Here is a 22,857-nt window from a genome sequence, read left to right on the forward strand (position 1 = left end):
TGACACAACTACATTCTAAGGCTAAATGATCACTGAGCTCTGTTCCAGATCTGAGATTCTGTCATCCTTCTTTCAAGGCTCCACCCAGATGCCATCTCCTTCACGACATCTGCTCTGCATCTACCTTGCAGGGCACCACTCCTCCTTGGCCACTCTCGGGTATTGACTTTCCCTATGAGAATGTTAAACTAAAACCCCCTTGAGGGGAGAATGTCTCTTGCTTTTTAAATTTAGATCTCTGCACTCAGCACGATGCTATATCCCAATAGAATATAAACTCCTTGAGGGCAGAGACTTGAATTTTTGTCTTTGTATCTCCAGTAGCTAGTATGGTCCTTGGCATATGGTAGGGCTTTAGTAAATGTTTTTAGAATTAAATTATATTGAGGATATCTTGTATCCTTTCTGGACACTGTCTGCTTATTCCATTGCACAGTTTGGCTCAATTCTGAATACTTTCTCTTCTCAAGGGATAGTCAAGAGACTCAAATGGAAATTATTTTTTTTCTTGGTTAAACATATTGTAATCCTGTTGGGCCTGGCAAAAAGTCGTGAATGAAGCATAATTATACATTCTAGTCTATTTCACTGTGCTTGGCTCAGAACACACTTTTCACATACTGCTTGTAACCATAGTGTAGCAAAGCTCCAGGTGTAGGAGAAAAGCCAACGCTCTGAAGTACACGCTTTTAGTTCTCAGGTAGCCATAGAACCAACTGCCATTTTGGTGAAAGATGGCCATGGTTCACCTAGAGAGGTGAATCAAGGGCACTGAAAACAGTGATAAGCAGGCTCAGTAGAATATTTCATCTTTATTGTGGACTAATAATATTGTTGACTCTTTAGCCACAAAGAGAAATTGAAATATTGTGGTCAACTGATGAACCCATTACCTTTTTAGCTGGCAAACTGAGGTTTAACTTGCCTCCAACCTTGACCTGTTTCCAGTTCCTAATTGGTGGCTCAGTTTTTTCTCTTGATTAAAAAAAAGAAGAAGAAGAAATAATTCTTAGTTGGCATTAAAGAGATCGTTGGATAAAATAAATTGTAAGCTACATGACAGCATGAACCATGGTAGAGTCATCTTAATATTCCCCACAACTCAATGTCCTGCCCCTAGAAAGGACCCTAGAGATTATCTAGTGTTGGGATCCCACCTCTCAGGTTGCCTAAGGTATCTAACCCAACCCTCTTTTATTGCAGCTAAAGAAACTGAGACTCAGAGAAGAGAACTGAGTTACTTAGGGTCACCATGGAAGCAAGTAGCCAAGTTAGGATTGGTATCTTGGATCCCCTGACTCTGGAATCTCATAGTTTGTTCAAAGGATAAATCCATGGTCTCCAATTTTAGTGCCTGGAGCATTGCATCATTCATGGGGAGGAGAGGGGATCTAGTATCACAAATTGAAAGCTGGATTAGACATGAAGGCCATTTTGTCCAACCTGGGCATATTACAGATGAGGTAATTTTTTACTCCCAGACTGGATAAATAACATAAGTAGCATGGCTGTAATTCAAGGCCAGGTTCCTCTGGCTCCACATCATACCTGCTCTCCATTATGACACTTTGGGGGGAGGATGTTTCTGTTTGCTTTCTTTTGTTTGTGGTAATTAAAAAAATTACTTCTATCACGTAAGGATCTGGCAGAGGTTGTATTCTGGTGTCAGAGACTTACAAACCCACGTGGCGTGAGATTCCTGAGTTACGGTGAAACTGTAGAATAGGACTAACTAGAAACACAAGTCGTAGCACTATGTATTTGCAAATGGAAGTGACCTTAGAAAGAGGAAGGAAGGGAAAGGGATAAACATTTGTTAAGTGCCTACTATGTGCCAGGTACTCTGCTAAGTGGGCAGCTAGGTGGCGCAGTGGATAGAGCTCCAGGCCTGGAGTCAGGAAGATCTAAGTCCAAATCTGGCCTCAGATATTTACTGCCTGTGTGACCCTGGGCAAGTCACTTACCCCTGTTTGCCTCAGTTTCCTCATATGTAAAATGAGCTGGAGAAGGAAATGGCAAACCACTCCAGTATCTTTGCCAAAAAATCCAAAATGGGGTCTTGGAGAGTTGGAATGACTGAAAGGATGGAACAACAATCACTCTGGTAAGTACTTTGCAAATATTACCTTCTCCTTTGATCCTCACAACAACCCTGTAAGGCAAGTGCTATCATTAGCCCCATTGAGTTAAGGAAAATGAGGCAGAGCTTAAGTGATTTGCTTAGCTAGTGAATGTCTGAGGTCAGACTTGAACTTGGATCTTCCTGGCTCTCTACCTACTGCACCACCTAGTTAGGCCTTAGGCATCATTTAGATCTAATCTAATCCTCTCATTTTAGAGCTGGAGAAACTGAGGCAACATAGATCTACAGCTGGGCAGGAACCTTAGAGGAGTACCAGTCCAAACCCTGTAATTTCGGGATGAGGAACTAGGGCCCAGAAAGGCTAAGCAGCTTACCTAAGGTCACACAACTAATACGGACCAGATTTGGCCCTGGAATCCATGTCCTCTGACCGCCAATCCAGGACTTTGTCTCTATGAATGACATTACATTATTTGATGACTATCACCCCTAATTGTCACAGAAGGGGCAGCCAGATGCTGTAGAGGCCAGAGTGCCAGGCCTAGGGTCAAGAAGACCTGAGTTTGAATCCTCTCCCAGACACTCGCAAGTCAAGAGTTTATGGGAAAGTCTCTTTGGGCTTCCATGTCCATCTCTGGGAAATGAGGGTAACGCTAGCTAGCCCCAGTGCCCCAGGGGTGTCATGAAAATCAAATGGACTCTTCATCAACCTGAAAATGCGGTTTAAATTCTGGCTAATGTCATATTATTGTTGTTATTGTCGCGGCAGCTCCAAGGCAGAAATTCAATTTCATTCAACAAACATTACTGTCTGATGCAGATAAGGAAACCGAGGTACAGAGAGGCTGGGTGGTTGTATGAGGTCTCCAGCGGAGACAGCCGTTGAGCTGGGATGGGAATTCTGACCTCATGGTTTCTAGAAGCCCAGTGTTCTTTCTGGAAACAGGCTGGAAAATTCTTCTTCTGCCATCTAAGGACAGGCTTCTTCTGTCTGTTTCTCTCTCCTCTCCCTTCTTTCTTCAGCTTTTCAATCTCTCATGCTCACTCCCTGCCCTCATAACACGCATGTACATATCTCTCACTGTTCTGAAAGAAGCTTATGAAAATGGGTTGGAAAGTCAGGCTGAGACCTAGGACTGAAAATCCTCTGAATGCCAGTCATTGTTCAGGACAAACAAGGCAGAGATAGATGGCCATCGGGAAGCTGTTGGATACACAGGCCTGCTGGGAAATAGGGTGTTTTCAGAAGCTGCTGCTATTATATTCTTGGCTTTAGGAAAACGTTTTAAGTCAAGTGAGAATCAGTTGGCCTAAGTGCGTTTAATCTCACCATTTTTAAAGTTATTTTTTAATTTTACACATGTGCAAATTAGGAGGTGATGATTGGTGACTTTTGACCAGTGGACAAGCATTTAATAAGTATTTGCTATGTGCGAAATTCAAATACAAATTAAAAAATGGGACAATCCATTCCCTCAGGGAATTTACATTCCATCGGAGGAGGAATACATTATGTTCACATATAAATCAATACAGAAAAGATTAAAAAAAATACAAAGTGATTTAGGGACAGGTGTGTGTGTGTGTGTGCGCACGCTATGGGGCAGCTCGGTGGTTCAATGGATAGGGTGCTGGGCCAGGAGTAAAAAAGACCCAAGTTCAAATCCAGCTTCAGACACTAGTTGTGTGACCCTGGACAAGTCACTTAACTCTGTTTGCCTCAGTTTCTTCATCTGTAAAATGAACTGGAGAAGGAAATGGCAAACCACTTCAGTACCTCTGCCAAGAAAACCTTAAATGGGGTCATGGAGAGTCAGACGCCCCTCAAATGACTGAACAACGCCAATGACAGTATGCATGCTGATAATGGAACATCAATCAATACAGAAGAGATGATCATTTGGATACAGTAATTGGAAGAAGTGATCAATAAGCATTTCTTTTGCCCAATGTATGACCCTGTTCTAGGGACTGAGGATGCAAAGGCAAAAGTGAACCAGCCCCTGCCCCCAAGGAGCTGATGCTCCATAGGGAAAGCAGCATGTGCACAGATAAACATTTGCAAAATATACAGTGTAATTGTGGGGATTGGAAAAGGCCTCGTGCACCACAAGCTGAGCCTTGCCAACTGAGTGACTGGAGGAATGGGGTGCCCTGGGCAAAAAGAGAATTCAGGAGGAAGGGCGGGTTTTCCATCATGAACAAGCCACATTTAAATTCCAGTTTGGGATTCCATAGAGCTTCAACATCTCCCCAAATAGTGGAATTCTGAACTTGTAGGGGCCACAAAAACCCTGGCTATAAACCCCTTGGGGGCTTGGATTGCTTTACTTTTATCATTATCATTCTCAGGCCTGGCACAGTGCCTGAACATAGTAGGTGCTTAATAAATGCCTGTTGAATTGATATGATCTGAATTATTGAAATCCCTCCTTTTCTAATTGAAGAAACAGACCCAACAAGGGGAAATGACTTGGCCAGGGTCCTATGGGGGATCAGGATTCAAACAGAGAATTTCTGCCTTCCAGTCCAGTGCTCTATTCATAGTGCCACCGCATTTTCTCTTGTCTCTGGTCATCTTGCCAAGATTCTTGATTTTTCTCCCGTAAGATTTCTACATATGATTAGAAGAAGGAGACCAGTTTTATAACATCTCAACTCTGACGCTTTTCTGTTGGACAAAAGCCCTGGACAAAAGTAGATGGTGGGATTTTAGCTGGGATTTGAAGACAACCAAAGAAGGCCACCCCTTTGGTCTATAACTGAGGAGACCTGGGCCCAGAGAGCCTAGACAATGTGTGCATGGTCTCACAGCTGGTCAGTGACCAACCCAGGGCAAGTACCCAGGTCCTGACTCTCCACTCTTCCTTTCCATCCCACTAGTGAATATGGAACATATCTGTTTAATAGTATCAATCTGTGTTTCTTCCTGGGTGCTCTAGAGTTACCAAGAAGAATCAGGGCCTTGGGTGGAACATTATTTGTGTAAAAGGCATAAACCAATGACCTAAAGAGATGCTACTTGCTCCAGGCAGAGGGGCTGCCATGGTGAAGCTAGACAGGTTTGGACACAGCCCGAAGGATCACCCCAAGGCAAATTCAATGCTATGTGTGGGGCAATGCTTCTAGCAGATTCCCAGGGCCTGATCTGGATGAGAAAATTTAAAGAAGGGGAGGGGGGAATAAAGAGACAAAGAAAAGGCCACTTAACCTGATTGCAAAAGCCGTTGCAAGGAAGCCAGAGTTGAGAAAAATAACAATAATTATGACGATAATTACCAATAATAATATCTCCACACTGACACTTTTCTATTGGGCAAAAGCCCTGGAACAAAAGATGGGGATTTAGCTGAAACTTGAAAGAAGCCAGGCAGCCCAACCCCTTTGATTTGCAGGTGAGAAATCTTGGGCTGGGAGAGGAAGGCATCATTAGCATCATGGCAATGGCTACCATTTATATCACACCTTAAGGTTTGCAAAGAGCTTCACTAACATCTCATTTTTTCATTCTTTAAGATGGCTTGCTGTCGGGGCAGCTAGGTGACGCAGTGGATAGAGCACCAGCCCTGGAGTCAGGTGGACCTGAGTTCAAATCCAGCCTCAGACACATAATACATCCTAGCTGTGTGACTCTGGGCAAGCAAAAAAAAAACAAAACAAAACAAAACAAAAAGATGGCTTGCTGTCTAGTACTTAGGGATGGAAGAGAGTTCAACCACAAAAGCTTCACTGTCAGAGGACCCACATTTTTGCTCAGAGATACACAATCCTAATTAACTTCATCAGGTGTCCCAGTTCTTCCTTAGCTTCTTCCAAGAACAATCCACTTATTCTAATTGTGAAGTACCTACTACTCCAGACCTTGTGCCTAGACACTGGGGGATGCAAATAGAGTGAATGTAGCAGTCTCTGCTATCCAGGAAGCTACATTCTAATGTGACACACAGCAAGTGTCTAATGTGAGTCTGTCTCTTCTGATTGGTAAATCTCTGGCCCACACCACCATTTTGTGAGGTGCCCAAGCCATGTTAACTTCATGATAGGCTCTTTAAACTTCCCCGGCTCCTCAGTGACAGCCTTCCCTTTGGGGTGTCCTTCCCCCTCCTTTCTAGCTCCCCTTTATGTGTTGTTTTCCCCACTAGAATGTAAACACCTTGAAAGTAGGTATTGTCTTGTTTATAGCCTCAGCACCTAACCCAAGATCTGTTAAATAGTAAGTGCTTAAATGCATACGCTCTCTCTCGCTCTCTCTCTCTCATTCTCTCTCATTCTCTCTCTCCCTTTATATTTCTCTTTTTCTCTCCCTTTCTCTCCTTTTCTCTCTCGCTTTTTTCTCTCTCCATTTCTCTTTCTCTCTTTTTTCTCTGTTCCTTTCTCTGTCTCTGTATCTGTCTCTGTCTCTCTGTGTCTTCGTCTCTCTCTCCCTCTCCCTTATCTCTTATTCTCTTTCTCTTTCCCTCCCTTTCTCTTTCACCCTTCGTCTCTCCTTTTCTCTCCCTCTCTCTTTTTCTCTCCCTTTGAGTTTTCTCTCTCTCTTTCTCCCTTTTTCTTTCTTTTTCTCTGTCCCTTTCTCTGTTTGTCTCTGTCTTTCTCTGTCTCTCTGTCTGTCTCTGTCTGTCTGTCACACACACATCATACATACACATAAATATAAAAATAGTAAACACTAAGTGCTTAAATACCAGGTTTGCAAGAGAGAAGACATCAACATTAGGGGAGCAGGAAAGACTTCATGTCGAAGGTGATGTGTAAGCTGTGTCCTTAAGGGCAAGGGTTCTATGAGGCACAGGGGAGGAGGGAGTGTAGTCCAGGCATGTGAGGACCTCAGTGAAAAGGCACAAAGCCAGGAGATGGGGTGCCATGTCAGAGGAAGAGAGAGGCGGGTTTGGCAGGACTATTGAGTGCAGGATGGGACTTCGTGTCTACTGAGGCTGGAAAGAAAAGGTAAACTGTGGCCAAATGGCAAAGGGCTTTAAAATCTCAGCAGAGGATCTTCCAGGTAATAGGAAGTCACTGGAGTTGATTAAGCAGGGCAGTGTCCTAGTCAGCTACACTCAAGGAAAATGAATGAATAAAAGCATTTACTATGTGCTAAGCACTGTGCTAAGTGCTAGTGACAAATGCAAAAAAGTGTGGCACTCCAGTCCTTCCTCTCAAGGTGCTGCCATTCTAACATTTATTCTCTTTATATTTACTCTGGCTAGATAGAGCATTCATTAAGCACTTGCAGTCTAGTGAGGGAAGATGCAGAGCAGGGAGCCAGAAAGCCAGAAAGGGAGGGATGGTGATGACGTGGTTTTTGAACAGCTGGGATGTGCTTAGCACAGGGCCTGGCACATAGTAGGTGCTTAATAAAATGTTTATTGGTTGATTGATATTGAGTGAAGTGATACAGAGAAAGCTCACCTGGGGGAGCCCAGGGCATCCCAGGGGTCATCAATCCCGGCTCTATTTGGAGTTGAGGATGAAGAATCAGACAGCTCGGTTGGGAGTGTCAGGGGAATCACCCTGGCAGCAGTGTCCAATGGACTGGAATGGATGTAGACTTGAGGAGGCTGGGAGCCTAAGGAGGAGGCTGGTACAGTGATCTAGGTGAGAGGTGATGAAGGCTTGAACAAAGTGCAGCTTCATTCCAATACACCCCCAGCTCTTCGCTGTTGCTCACAATGAGGGAATGCACCCTCCCCCAGACTCATCTGTTCTCCCATAAACATATAGACAGTATTCGGTATCCTGGGATTTCCCTCACCCAGGAGAACCAGGGCAAATGGCTGAATTGGGGATTCTCGGAGGTAGAGAGCAATTTAGAGACCACTGAGTCCCAATGCCTGATTTTTCAGTCTAGAAAAGTTAAATCAATTTCTTAAACCCAGAAAAATAGGAAGAAGCAGAGCTGGTCGTTTGCAGCGTCCTGATGACAAGGCCAGCCTTCTTTCCAAGGCGTCAGTGCCCCTGAAGGTCCCCAGTTTCTCACAAGAGGAGGACAGGCTGTCCAGCCTCCTGAGGGTTAAGAGCTCTGATCGAAGGCTTCTGAAAGCTATCCTGCTACAATGTGGGGGAAGGGGTCTGATCACAATCAGATCACCAGCCTCAGCATTCCTGCTCCTGTGGCTTAGTTACCTGCCAGGGCTAGTGTTCTTTGGGGGATGGGCCCTCAGCTGATGAGGGCTTGCTGCAATGGCTTCCAGCATAGACCTGTGTGTCCTGCTTATGCTGTCTCTCTCAAGCCCCATAACCACCTGCTCAGCTCAGATTGACCGGTGAGGGACCTCCATCTAGTCATGTAATCCAACCCTCTCATTTTCCAGAGTAAGACTTACATGCTTGGGCATGTAAGTTGATTTGCCCAAGGTCACATGGGTGTCAGAGGCAGGATTTGAACCCGACTACCAGTCCAGCCCTCTTTCCTATTTTTTCTCCTCACTCCCACCTCTGGGAAGTCCTAGCTGTCTCCAAGGTACCCAGGTGCTGGAGCAGCTGGGATAGATGGAGTACCAGTCCTGAAGTCAGGAGGACCTGAGTTCAAATCCAGCCTCAGACCAAACACTTGACACTTACTAGCTGTGTGACCCTGGGCAAGTCACTTAACCCCAGTTGCCTCACAAAAAAAAACAAACAAAAAAAAAAGTACCCAGGTGCCAACTCTTCCAGGAAGCCTTCCCTGATCCCTCTCAGTTGTTAGGACTTTCCCTAATGAAATTGTCTTATAATTGGTTACTGGTGTGAAGGGAATTATGCTTTTCACATTAATCAATATGACATGTGTAATGAATATGCTAATAATTTAGAATTCTCGAATTACCTCTTCTAGTATATTCATTACACATATATCGATTAATATGAAAATCGTAATTCCCTTCACACTGTAGACTTGCTTTGTTTCATCGGTAGAATGAAAACTTCCTGAGGGCAGGGACTGGTTTGTTTTCCCTCTTTGTTTGCCTCCCTGTTTCCCAATGCCTAGCACCACAGTAAACATTGAATGAACTTTTGAATGGAGTTATTTGCCCAGAATCCCTTGCCCTAACTTTAGCTTTCCTGTCTCAGATCTGGCATCTTTTCCATCACCCCCTGCTGCCCTGTTGGGCTCTTTGGGCAAAGACGGGACCCTCTCTTTGTCCTGGTGTTGTACAATTCCTGGGGGGGAGGGGGGCATCAGACGGACACGGCATGTTTTCCCTTTTTTGACCATGTTTTTCTCTACCAAATATTCAAGCCTTTATTTTTTTAAAGGTCAGATGAAAGGGGGAGGGGAAAGGAGGTGGCGATGGCAAACAATTCTGCCCTCTGTAGATGTTCTCTGTCTTTGTCATCTTGGCTCCCTGAAAAAGGAGGCTTGAACGATCAGAACTGCAAGCCGCAAGGGAAGGATTCCAGCAACTGGTCTTTCGCAACTTCTCCCAGGCTGGCGGGGAAATTTATATTCCACATGACTCCCTGCCCTTGTTTGATTTCTCCAGACCAAACAAGAGATTGTGATGGGGCCTGCTGGTCCAAAGCTCCCCAACTTGTTTCCTCTTCCCTAGGATCAACACTTAGTGAATCATTGAATGTCAGATTTGGGTGGAACCTCAAGCCTAGGAAATCAGAGATGGAAGAGATCTCCAAACTGAGGATGTGAGAGCTGAGAGGGCCCTTAGAGATCATTTACAAGCTGTGGGAGTTTGGGCAAGTCACTTAACCTCTGTCTGCCTCAGTTTCCTCATCTGTAAAATGGGGATAATAATAGCACCTACCTTCTATGGTTGTCATTAGGATTAAATGAGATAATATTTGTAAAATGCTTAGAATGGTACCTGACATATAGTTGGTGCTATATAAATACTAATTATTATTATTATTATCATCATCATCACAATCAAAAGTATTATTATTCTGTCTAAAACCCTTTATTTTACAAGTGAGCAAACAGGAGCTAAGAAAGTTCACATGATTTGTCTAAGGTCACACAGCTAAACTGGTGAAGAGTCAGGAGTGTTGCAGTCTAGGGGTGCTGGGAACCCTGAAATGAAAGGGCAAAGGGTGGGGGTCTGCCTGGAAAAATTTGACCACTCAAGCCTTCTTTCAGTCAGAGACAAGGTTTATTGGGTCACCAATAGAAGCAGGTAGAATTTTGAGGACAAGATGGACACTTTTATACAGAAAGACTGTGGGAAGATCTGGATGGGATTAAGGAGTAGCAAGTAGTTTGGGGTGGCCCAGGTACAGACAATGAGGGCCACAATGAAAAGGCAGTTAAAAGGATTATTGACTGGGATGGGCAATGCCTCAGGCAAATGCCAGAGATCTGGGTCCAGGGGCTTTAGGGGTCCAGGTCCCAAAGATATAATCTTTTCCTTCTAGGGGTTCCTACCCCATCCCCATCAGAAGGACAGCTTAGACCTATCTCAGGTGACTCCTTTCCTGACTTCCCAGCTGAAAGGGATCTCACCTTCCTCAAGCTTTACCTGTACCCTTGTTTGGCAGGTATCTTTATGTGAGTGTGTGTGTGTGTGTGTGTGTGTGTGTGTGTGTGTGTGTGTGTGTGACAAACATTCACAAAGATGAAAAAAGGATCATAGGTGAAATTGGGAACTTCTGTTGTTCTTTTCAACAAAGTGTATATTAAAATGACCAAGGTAGTAACAAAACTGGCCCATTGCTTTGTTCCCTTCTGAGCTTTTGCTTCTGGGCATTTTTTCAATGTTTTATTGGTGAGCTATTCTTTTTTTGGCATCTCTGTGGCTTCCCATTTAAGTCACTTCCTGCCTCCCCACCATTTAGTTATTATTTGTAACAGGGGAAGTCAAGCACCACACAGTCAACATATCTGAAAATGGGTGTGTCTTCTTCCCACCTCCAATTCATCTGGTCTTCTTTGGACTTTACTCTCTCTTATGTCATAGTTATTTAGGTACCTCTAGCTTTCCCTACCAGAGCATAAGTTCTTTAAGAGAAGGGTCTTTGTCTTATCTGTCTTACTATCCCTGTTCCTAACACAGTGCCTTGTATGTAGCAAGGCAACATTGGTTAAATGGAATTGAACTCAAGTCTCCTGATTGGTCCATATTTTTTCCACTACACAGTGATATGCCCATATAATCTGGAGCTCATTTCTCCCTTTTTGGGCAAAGAAAGCAATACCTGGGAGGGGTGGGGAGAGGAAGAGGAGAAGGAGAAAGAAGAGTCTCCTGTTAGCTGGAAATCAAAACCCGGGCCTCTTCCACATAGCTTTTAAATTTAGTGGGCTTCCAATATGATGGTAGCAACTAGGATGATAACATTTGTCTTACCCTGATGTGCTTTTTTCACAGATGGGGTTAGAAGATGGTTCTGTTGGCTGCCAGGGAATAGTTATCAAAATAAAAAAGTTGCATTTTATATATATATATGTGTGTGTATATATATAATATATATATATATATATATATATAATGTATTGAAAGTCATTACATCTATAGTCCCAAAACTCAGACAGAATGACAAGTAGTATTAGAATAAATTTGATGGTGTTTTAACAGCAAGGGCACTTTTTTGGCTTTCAAAGAAGCTCTCTCCTAAGGTTAGCTATTCAACAAATATGTTAGGTACCTACCAAGCACCAGGCACTGTACTAGATTCTGGGAATTCAGTGATGAAAGTGAAAGCCTCTGAACTCGTGGAGTATATATAAAGGGAAAGAAAACCGAAAGTACTAATTCTATGGGACAATCTATGGTTGCTAAACAGAAATTTATTGAGGGGGTGGGGAAGAACTGGGGTAATTAGTGGCCCGCAAACTCAAAGTGAGTCTATGTAAGATGGCAGCCCCCAAATGTCCCTTCTATACCAGGCTCCGTTAATAGAAGAAGAGAGTCAAGAACTAAGGAGATGATGGTCACACTATTCTCTGCCCTGGTCAGAATACAGCTAGAGTTCTGTGCTCTGTGCTGGGCACCCCAGTTAGGAAGGACATTGATAATTTGGAGAACAAAGTAGGGCAACAAGAAGAGTAAAACTAGAAGCTAGTAGAAATCACAGAGGAGGCAAATTTTGACTAGAAGTCTAAAAAAGCATCGTGCCCATTAGTGCTGTTCAGAAGTGCAGGGGGCTGCCCAGAGTGGGAGGGCTGACCCTCACTGGAGATCCAGCAGAGGTTGGAGGACCACTGGGTCATGGGTTCTTACTCATGAACATGTTGTACTAGATACCCCTGAAGACCCTTCCAACTCCTAAACTCTGTAAGCGCCTTAGCAAACTCTCTTCCAAATAGACAACCTTGAGTCGAAGTTCATCAAGCATCTTATCCATGGGGAAGGGAGATGAATAGCCCAGTCCCTGCAGAATGTTTCCCAAACACTGAGACATGCCAACTATTAGAGAGGCCTCTTAGAAAAGAGAAAAGGACAGTCAGGGATTTTTTTATAAATTCCCCTTGTTGTTCAGTCATGTGACTTCATGACTTTATTTGTGGTTTTCTTGGCAAAGATCCTGAAGTGATTTGCCACTTCCTTCTCCAGATCATTTTATAGATGAGGAAACTGAGGCAAACAGGGTAGAGTGACTTGCCCAGGGTTACACAGTTAGTCAGTGTCTGAGGCCAGATTTGAACTCATGAAGATGAGTCTCCCTGACTCCAGGCCTGCAACTGTCTGCTGTGTCACTTAGTTGCCCATAAACTCCCATAGGATCACTGAATTTAAAGCTGGAAGGAACCTTCAAGGAGATATGTCACAACTCCTTATTTTTAGCAAGGATGAAACTGAGTCTTCAATGAGTTTAAGTATTTTTCCCTATACTGTACAGTATTTGTAGAAGAAAAATCATTGGATTCAGAGTCTGAAGACCTGGGTTTGAATCCCAGTTGAGCAATTTATCAAATAGTTCACAACCTCAGCTCTGCCTTTTTCTAACTCTGTTATCTTGGGAAAGTGACTTCATCTCCCTGGTTTCTCCCTGGTCTGATGTTATCTCAAGTAGACACCGAAGAAAATGAAGGAAAAAGAACCCCCAATCCCTCATTGAGATACAAAGACAGAGAGGGGGAGAGCTTGAGAGCTTCTTACAAATAAAAGAGAATGAGAACGACATGGGGGGAGTGAGAAGTGGAGCCTGGACCCCACAAATCAGAAGAGAGGGCATGATGAAGGCATCTCTGGGTGCTAGGGAGGAAGTGGGGAATTCCTGGAATGGAGGAGTGAAGCTGGAGGTGGGCAGGGAGTTAGCTTGTGGGAGTCAGGAGAGAGAACAAGGCAAGAGAGAAAAGTTGGTACCAATATGGTGAGCAAGTATGGAGGCCCCCATCGCTACCAGTTAGGGAAAATATTGATGGACTGGGGAGTTTTCAGTGGAAGGTGACTGGGATAGTGACAAGCCTTGAATGAATGACATTTGAGGATTGGTTGAAAGACCTTAAGGATGTTTAGTTAAGCCTTGGGAAAGGCATAAGAGCTGTCTTCTAGGGTCTGAAGGGCTGTCATGGAGAAGAGGGAAGGTACTTGTTTTGCCTGGCCTGAGAGGATAAAACCAAAAGCAACTGGTAAAAGTTGCAAAGAAGCAAATTTGGCTTTTGGTGTAAGAAAAACCTAATAATTTGAGCTACCCCAAAGTGACATGGCCTGCTCTGAGAAATGATGAGTTCCCCTCCTTGGAGGTCTTCAGACAAAAGCTCAATGACCTCTTGTCAAGCATCCCGAGATCATAGATTCAGAGCTGCAAGTGACCCTCCAAGGCCATTGAGTCCAGCCCTCTGACCCTAGGTGGCCCAAGGGGTCTGATGTAGTAGAAGGAGCATGGGTTTGGAATCAGAGGACCTGGGTTCAAATCCCACCTCCATTGCTTACTGCCCGGTGGTCTTAGGCAAGTCACAACCATTCTGGACCTTAGATTCCTCATTTGTAAAAGGAAGAGGTTAGGCTAGATGACCTTGAAGGGCCTTGTTAGTTTTGCTTCCTTAATCCACAGGATAGTGGTGCTGTCCATGGGAATGAGGAAGGTTGGAGAGAAATTGGAGTTTCGTTTCCTATAGCCTCCCACTCCATCCTTTGTAGCCCTGGGGTGCCTTAACCCTCTGGGTTACACTGGGGCAATGATTCTGCTTCTGCCCTTCTAGGTGGGACATCTGCAGGTTGTCAATGTTGTGATTCCTCCCTTCAGCAGCAAACGTTGCCCAGGTGGACTGCAGCATCAGCTGAAACATCACAGCTTGCCTGAGAATGCCTGGGTGCTGACTAATTTAATTATATATTTGCTGTTCCACCCATTTCCTGTATTGGAAAACCAGCCAGTTTCTTAATGAGTTAAATACATCAGCCACTTAACAGTGAGGAGCTCTGGGGGCAACCATAGAAAGCAGAGAATCTGTTGTCCCCAGGATTCAACAAATGCCTGGAGTGGCCACAGCAGCACACCAGCTTAGAGTTGGGAAGGCCCCTTTTCAGTGTCCACCTAACCCCAACCTGTACGGGAATCTCCTATTCAAATGCCCTTGGGGGGAGGGGAGAGAGGGCATCTAGACTTGACTTGAAGCTATCCCAGGAGAGGGAAACCCCACCCTAAGGCAACCCAGGCTGCTTGGGGACGGCCTTCATTGTTGGGTGGTTCTTCCTTGTATCATCCCTAAATCTTTCTCATTGCACCTCCTCTGGTTGTCCCTTTTCTGCTCTCACCCATCAAACAGAACAAGTCAAATCTCTCTTCCAGGTAACAGTCCTGTAAATACTTCAGATCATACTTTTAGACCAGCAGGAGAGGCAGTGTAGTACAGTGAACTTTGAACTGAAGGGCAGAGGACCAAGTTCAAATCCTTGCTCCACCATTTACTATCTGTGTGACCTTGGGCAAGTCATTTACCCACTCTGAGCCTCAGTTTCCTTATCTGTAAAATGAAGGGGTTGGACTCATGGCTTCTGAGGTCCCTTCTATCTCTAGATCTGAGTTCCTGAGACCCAACATGAAAAATTTGACTGATGCAAATCCCTCGGGGATGAATTGACCAGCTTCTGGATCAATCACCAGAAGAGTGGTGAGCTGTCCTTGGGTTGGAAGGGACTGAAGCAAGGTTAAATGATTTGCCCAGGGTCACCAGGTCTCCCTGACTCCAATTCTATCCCCTTATAACCTCCCCTTACTGCCTCTCAGGCACTCATGCCTGCTCTAAACTCCTATTTCCATAAATGGCACCATCATTAGCACTATGGTATTAGAAGGGAAAGCACTACATCTGGAGTCAGGAAGCCCTGAGTGTGAGTCCTGCCTCCACTGTGTGTTAGATGTGTGACTGTAAGCAAGTTAATTCATCAATTCTATTCAACTCTATTCAATTCAATCGGTTTTTATTTAGTACCTACTGTGCGCCAGCACTGTGCTGGATGCTAGAGGTACAAAAACAACAGAATCAACTGAAAAACCCCAAGAGTCCCAGCCCTCCCTTAAGGAGCATACTATCTGTTAAGAGAAAACAGTTTGTGCAAAGAAATGAAATGTAAATGATTTGAAAAGTAATTTCTGAGATGAGGGTCCTTGCAACTGTGTGAATATCAGAATAAGCTTCTTACAAGCTGAGTCTAGAAGGAAAGTGAGGATTGTCTGAGGAAGACAAAAGAGGATTCCAGACACCTGGGAGAGCCTGTGCTCAGTCATCAAGACTGGAGAGGGAATGTGGCTGTATAGGAAGGGCTGCAGAGTTCACAGCAAAGGATGCTGGGTTTGAAGTCTGAGGCCCTGGGTTCAAATCCCAACTCTGACACTTATTAGCTGTTTAACCATGGGCAAGTCGCTTGGCTTCTCTGGGTTCAGTTTCCTTGACTGTAAAATGAGGGGTTTGGACTAGAGGACCTTGAAGGTCACCTCCATTTCTCATTCCATAATCCTAAGCAGGGCAGTTTGGCTGGAACAAGGGTAATCCAGAAAGCTGTGCTGAGCCACCCTGGGGAGGGCTTGAGAGGAGGGGGTATTGGCGTTTTTTTTCCTCAGAGCAAGAGTGAGCCAACTGCAGCTTCTTAAGCAGGGAGTAACATTTTTTCAGTCATTTTTCTGTTGTATCTGACTCTTTATGAACCCATTTGGGCCTTTCTTAGCAGAAATACTAGAGTGGTTTCCCTTATCCAGCTCATTTGACAGGTGAGGAAACTGAGGCAAACAGGGTTAAGTGACTTGACAGGGTCACCCAGCTAGTAAGTTTCTGAGGCCAGATTTGAACTCAGGTCTTCCTGACTCCAGGCCCAGCGCTCTATCCACTGCGTCACCTTGCTGCCCAGGAGTGATATGGTCCCTTCCTAAATCTAATCCTGTGACCCTATGATCCTCATAAATTTATAAACATTTTTAGAGTCATAATAAATGTATGTATTATTCTGCTGTGACATTCCTTGTGTCTCAGGCACAGAGGGAATATCGATCAATCAGCAAACATTCATTAAGCACCTACTATGTGCCAGGCACCAGCACGTGATTTGGTCTGCTGCTCATGCTGATCTCTGCAGTAGTGGGTTGCTGTCTGAGGAGTTGTCTTTCACTGTTGTGTGACATCTATTTTTTTTTTCCCATTTCCAGCAATCTACAATTACAATGCATCCCAAGACGTGGAGCTGTCTTTGCAGATTGGAGACACAGTCCACATTCTGGAGATGTATGAAGGTAAGGCAGGAGACTCATTGCTGCCCCATGAGAAGGACGCTGGGGAGGTTTACTGATTAATCTTGGGGCTTTCAGAAGTCAACATGTCTTTTCTCCTTCCTGTGATGTTGCAATCCCACACCAGGAAGGATTTAGGTTGTAAAACTTCATGCCTCAAGGTCTTTTAGCAAGGCCAGCTGAGCAATTGAAAGGATTCCTGATTCTATCTGTGTGCCTGCTGTATTTACTATAGATAGAGCCCCTCCTAGCCTTTCAGAGGCTCCTGCATTTCGAGGTCTAAGGAACTATTCATTAGGGGCCATATAGTCTGACCATTTTATAGACTAAGAAAGTGAGACCCATAGAGCTGAAATCATTGAACAAGTTTCAAACAGGATTTGAACCCAGTTCCTCTGACCCAACAGAGCTGTCTTTCCATTGCACCATACTGTCTCCCTTTTTTATTCCTGAAAAATGTATTACCTGGTGTTGGCCAGGTCTTTGGTGAGGAGCTCCGCTGGTGCCCAGCTGATGGATTTCATGGCTCTCCCACTTGGTAGGGTCTGCCCATGGAGCACAAGCCTCTGAGAACCTAGAGGTTATCTCTGCCATGATTGGGCATCGAAGGAATACCTGGATTAAGGAAGCCAGCCAAATAAGAGATGTGACCTGACACCAGGGTCCTGGCAATGAGGAGGAGAAAGTTATCTGTCTCCTGACCCCTGGACATTAACTGTTAGTATTACATCTGAGAGTGTCTGAGAAATAGTCACAGGTTCATCAGATGCTGCAGAAAACTGTTTTAAGGGCTTTAACCCAACTCCCACCACCCATCCACCGTGAGAGGCAAGGAGGTTTGTGGTGGAGGCAGGAAAACTGAGGTTCCCACCTTACCGCTAATATCAGCTGGCTGTGTGATCCTGGGTAAATGACTTCATGTCTCAGAGCTTTAGTTTCCTCATCTGTAGTAAGAGGATCATAATACTGACTGCATAGGGTTATTCTGGGAATAAAATGAAATCATGTCTTTAAAGTGCTTGGTAAGCCTCAAAGTGCTACGTAAATGGTAGTCATTAACGTTGTGATTATTGGAGGAGATTGGTGTCACAAAGATCCGAATTCAAATCCTTCCTCAGATACTCTTTAGTTATGTAACCATTTCATTTTTCAGGATCTCAGTTTCTTCATCTGTAAAATGGGGAGGAGGGGTGGACCCTTTTCCCTCTCAGGTCCCTTCCAGCTCAATAATCGAAAGTCCCATGGTCTTATTATTTTCTTAGTTCAACTAGAAGTCCTGTGACAAGTTGCTAACCAGGCTATCATCCTCTGACATTGGTTGTTTTCTGGGCTGCGGCACTGATGGAGAAAACGACCTGTTTTTGTAAATGGATAAAAGGATAAGGATATAAGCTCACCGAAAGCATCTCTGGGACAACTTCAGTCACAGACAGGATGACGCTAATAGGCAGGATGATTATATTAGTTCCAAAATACTGAAAAGCTGGGAAAGGGGGGAACATGCCATCCATCTCTTTGTGGCCTTTGAATGTCCCTGGGGAAATCAGGTCAGACCTTCACTAGGTCCACAGAGTTTATAAGTACCCTGGAAAAAAGATCTCTCTTGCCATTGAATATGAATAGCCAATGGAGAGGTAGAAAGAGGTTACTCATAAGATAGATATACCTGAAAGTTCTAATTGACTGAGGAGTCCCAGGTGTGAGCTGGACCCCAGGGGTCATATTTAAGCTTTCTCTGTAGTTCCAGAGAAGTGTGTCATAATAGAATGAAGGGCATTGGCTTTGAAATCAGAAGTTATGAGGTGGTATCCTAATTTTAGGTCTTGAGCAAATGACTTGCCCACTAACAGCTTGAATTTTAGCATTTTTTAAATGATTCAGCAGTCATTGGGGCCCCTTCCAGGTATAAACTGTGTGATCCCAGAATTGCCCTCCTCACCAGTCATTCTCTTGCTCTGGCCCAGTCCCCAGGGTACATTGGGACAGGAATGACCTTTCCAAGCATTCCTCAACCCTGAGCTAGTAAGCCTCAAGGCTCCAGAGAACCAACTTGCTGCAGCCCCATAATTCTACTAGTGACCAGGAATCTAGCTAAGCTACTCATGACAAAACTGAGGAAGCAAAGTAGATGACCCCATGGATCTCAGGGAAACTGAAAGGGTGCAGTATCAGTAGGAAGACACTGGAAAGAGGAGGAAGGTAATTAGAGTGAATCAGATACACTTTTCAAGGAGATTGGATTCATCCTTGGGACCTTCACACAGAGAATAGCTGAGGGAGTTTGTATTCCCATTAGGGTTAGTAGGAATCAAGTAACTGCCAGTTAGTGATTCTGTGGATGGGGGAAAGAAGGAGGGGTCTAAAGACATGACTAAATTCATATCAACTAACTCAGATTTTAGGAAGATGTGCACATAAGGTATGAGCCAGGATGAGTAAAAGAACACTGTAAGAGAAGCTTCCAGTGTGATAGAGATCAGAATGAATTGAAGGTAAGTCTCTAAAGGCAACATGAAAAGGGAAATTCACACACACACACACACACACACTGTTGGAAGCAAATATTCTATGCGCATAGATTGATGATAACAAATAACTGAAGGAAGGCAGAACTACTCAGCTCTTAGACTGCTCAAATTTTCTTTGCTGGCAAGATTTGGTGGAGATGGTATTCAATTTGGATTCAGAAGGCTTTGAGTTCAAATCCAGCCTTTACTGTTTATAACCTGTGTGACCTTGGACATACCTTTGGATCTGTCTCATCGGTCTTTAAAATGTGGGAGTCGGATTAAATGGCCTCTAACATCTCTTCCCACCCTAAACCTATTATCTTACAATCTTTGGACTTAGAATAAGAGAAGACCAAAATGTTTAAAAGAGTTAAGTCCCAAGATAAACGAGGAGACAGAGAGCCATCGGCTTTCCTCAGTGAATTTAAATGACTGCACTTGGATGAATTAGACCCTAGGCTATGGAAACAACAGCTGTATTGTGTGACTGTCAAGCCCTTGTACGTGATCTCCGAAGGACCTTGGAAAAGGGAGAGGAGTCATAGGACTGGAAAAGGACCAATGTCCCAATATTCAAAAAGCAGAAGAGGGTTATATCTGACTGTTATCAATTAGTGAGGATGACTTGGACTCTTGGCAGGTTCCACACCCCTGTACTAGGACATATTATTAAAGGGATGCTTTCTGACTGTGCAGAAAGGGAAGGAACAGAGAGAGCCAGCATAAGTTTACAACAAAGTATGTCAAGGTTTATCATTTTCCTAGCTGACAAAGTTACTAGAACAGGAGAATGTGGTCGACACAGCATATCAACATTGCAGCAGAGCACCTGATAAAACTCCTATGCCATTCTTTTGAAAAGCCTAGAGAGATATTGACTACCTGAGGATGTGGGAGCTGTATTTGAAACTGGTGAGTGACCCAGTCCAAAAAGGAGCCATAATGGGTCAATGGCTACTTTGGATATCTGAGTACCCCCAGAGGTTTGTGTTGGGTAACATTTTTTGTCATGACTTAGATCAAAGCATAGCTGACATGTTTATCTAATTTTTGATAACATAGAGCTGTTGGATGGCACAATTAACATCTACACAACTTTGGATAGGCTAGAATGATGTGTTAAATAGAATTAAATGTAATAGCAATGGATCTAATAGATTAAAAATAAAGTCTTACACTTCTGTTAAAAATAATCAACCTCCCAAAGACAAAATGGGGGAAGTGTGATTAAACAAACGTTCTTTTTTTTGTACATAGCATTTTACTTTTTCCAAATACATGTAAAGATAATTTTCAACATTTATTTTTATAAGATTTTGACTTTCAGTTTTTTTTCTCCCTCCCTCCAATCCCCCCTCTCTAAGATATTAAACAATCTGATATAGGTTTACATGTGCAATCATGTAAACATATTTCCACATTAATCATGTTGTGAAAGAAGAAACAATAAAAGGGAAAATCCGTAAAAAGCAACCAAAAAGTGAAAATGGTCTGCTTCCGTCTGCATTCAGACTCCATCATTCTTCCTCTGGATGTGGATAGCATTTTTCATTATGAGTCTTTTGGAATCGTCTTGGATCATCTAAGCAGCCATTCTTATGAAGAAACCTGAGCATTTTAGTAGACCGAAAATTTAAGACAAGTCAGTGATATGGTAAAGCCATGTCGCTGATGTCACAAAGATCCAAATTCAAATCCTTCCTCTGATATTCCTTAGCTGTGTGACCATGTGCAGGCCATTTCCTTTTTCAGAACTACTGCAATTTTAAGCTCAGTGTCCAGGAGGAGGAAGAAGTGTTTTCCCATTATCCTCTTCCCTGATCAGACCACATCTAGAGAATTGTGCTCAATTCCAGGAGGCAGCTACATGGTGCAAGAGTGGGTGAAGTGCTGGACCTGGAGTCAGGAAGATCTGAGTTCAAATTTGGCTTCAGACACTTAGTAGCTATATGACCCTGGGCAAGTCACTTAACCCTATTTGTCTGTTTCCTCATCTCTAAAATGAACTGAATAAGGAATAGCAAACCACTCCAGTATCTTTTTGCCAAGAAAACCTCAAATGGGGTCACAAAGAGTCAGATAAAACTGAAATCACTGAATAATAACAATTCAATTCTGGATGCCATATTTTAGGGAGAACAGTGATGAATTAGGACATGTCCAGGGGAAGTAAGCCAGAATTGTAGCAGGCCTCAAGGTCATGCCACTTGTATGGGCTGAAGGAAGTAGGTGTGTTTAGCGTGGAGAAAAGAAGACTTTGAGGAGGGCAGGACAGCCATCTTTTAATTTTTTTTTTTCTGAAATTAACAAACATCCAATAAAACAGGTATTTCCACGTACATAGTGGAGCAGTAGAGCACTGGCCCTGAAGCCGCAATCCCTTTCTGTATAGTTCATTGGTCGTCTTAAGTATATGCCAAGGTCAACCTGCAGCTGTCTTCAAGTGTTTTAAGGGCTCCCAAGTGGAAGGAGGGTTATATTTGTTCTTCTTGGCTGTGGAAGGCAGAAACAGGAGCAATAGAGAGAAGTGTTAGAGAGGAAAATTGGACTTACCAATGTAAGAAAAAGTTCCTCATAATTTAAGCAACGGAAAAGTGGGATAGGCTGCCTTGGGGGTCGGGGTGGAAGAGACAAGGAATTTTTGTGCAAAGGCTGAATAAAGCTCAATCTATAAACATCTATTAAGCGCCTGTTAGGTGCCAGGCACAATGTTAAGTGCTAAGGATACAAATAACGAAAAAAGACAGCCCCTGCCCTCCAGGAGCTTACAATCCAGTGAGAGAAGACAATGCATAAAAGGAAGCTGAAAAGCAGTGGGCATGGGGAAGGAGGAGAGGTAGTTTATGTGGGGGCTTGATGAGAAACTCAGAGGAGTGCCAAAGTAAAGCCACCAGGTGAGAAATGAGATGTCTGAGCTACACACTCTCCTTAAATGGAGGCTTTGTGTTCATGAGCCCACCCTCCAGGCAGGACGCAGAGGACAGTAATGAGGTGGAGTGTCAAGGCTGATGAGATCTTACAGGTTGCTGAGGTTATCCCATCAGTGAGTGCCCAGGGCCATGGTGGAGAAGTCAGACAGAAGAGTCCCAAGGTAAGGTTGCCAGGCGAGAAATGAAGATTTTTCTACGTGGGAATTCTCAATTAGGCGACAGCCACTGAGGTCCCTTCTGACTGATCTTCTGGGATTCTGAGACTCCAGGATTTTTTGAGAAGTGTCATAACTTAGTACAAGAATCAAAAGATCTCATTTTGAACCATAATCACTAGGCAGAGCCTTCAGCATCTCTGCCTGCCTTAATTTGCTCGCCTGGAAAGGAGGCCAGCCAATACTGAGTGCTCGTACCATGGCTATGTTGAAGAAAATGCTCGGTGAGCTTGGAAGTGCTATGTAGAAGTGAGGTATTGGTAGCGAACCAGCAAAGAACAGGGTCAAGAGCACTGTCTCTGTCCACACATCTGGGTTCAAATTTTGCTCCCGATGCTCCCTGACTCCACATTCAATGCTCTATCCACTATCTTACTTACTCTGTGGCATGTCATATAATATCCCTCAGTTTCCTCATCTGTAAAATGAGAGATATTGGGTTCAAATCCTGCTTCTGATTCTCAGTGATAGTCTAGCATTTATGTGGTGCTTTACAAATAGTATCTATTTGATCTTCATAGCAAGCC

The 22,857-nt window shown here is 43.9% G+C and overlaps 1 protein-coding gene across 1 annotated transcript in view; it reads left to right on the plus strand.

Moving 5' to 3' along the window:
- The window catches only part of DOCK5 (dedicator of cytokinesis 5), a 245,450-nt gene that overhangs the window by 46,241 nt on the left and 176,352 nt on the right, over positions 1 to 22,857 (plus strand). The window contains exon 2 of the mRNA XM_027839938.1: positions 16,595 to 16,678. Within this exon, the coding sequence (XP_027695739.1) occupies positions 16,595 to 16,678 (84 nt within the window). The remainder of the gene's footprint in view (positions 1 to 16,594; positions 16,679 to 22,857) is intronic.

This window comes from Vombatus ursinus, unplaced genomic scaffold, assembly GCF_900497805.2.
Source record: "Vombatus ursinus unplaced genomic scaffold, bare-nosed wombat genome assembly UNPS02014837.1, whole genome shotgun sequence".
Taxonomy (NCBI): domain Eukaryota; kingdom Metazoa; phylum Chordata; class Mammalia; order Diprotodontia; family Vombatidae; genus Vombatus; species Vombatus ursinus.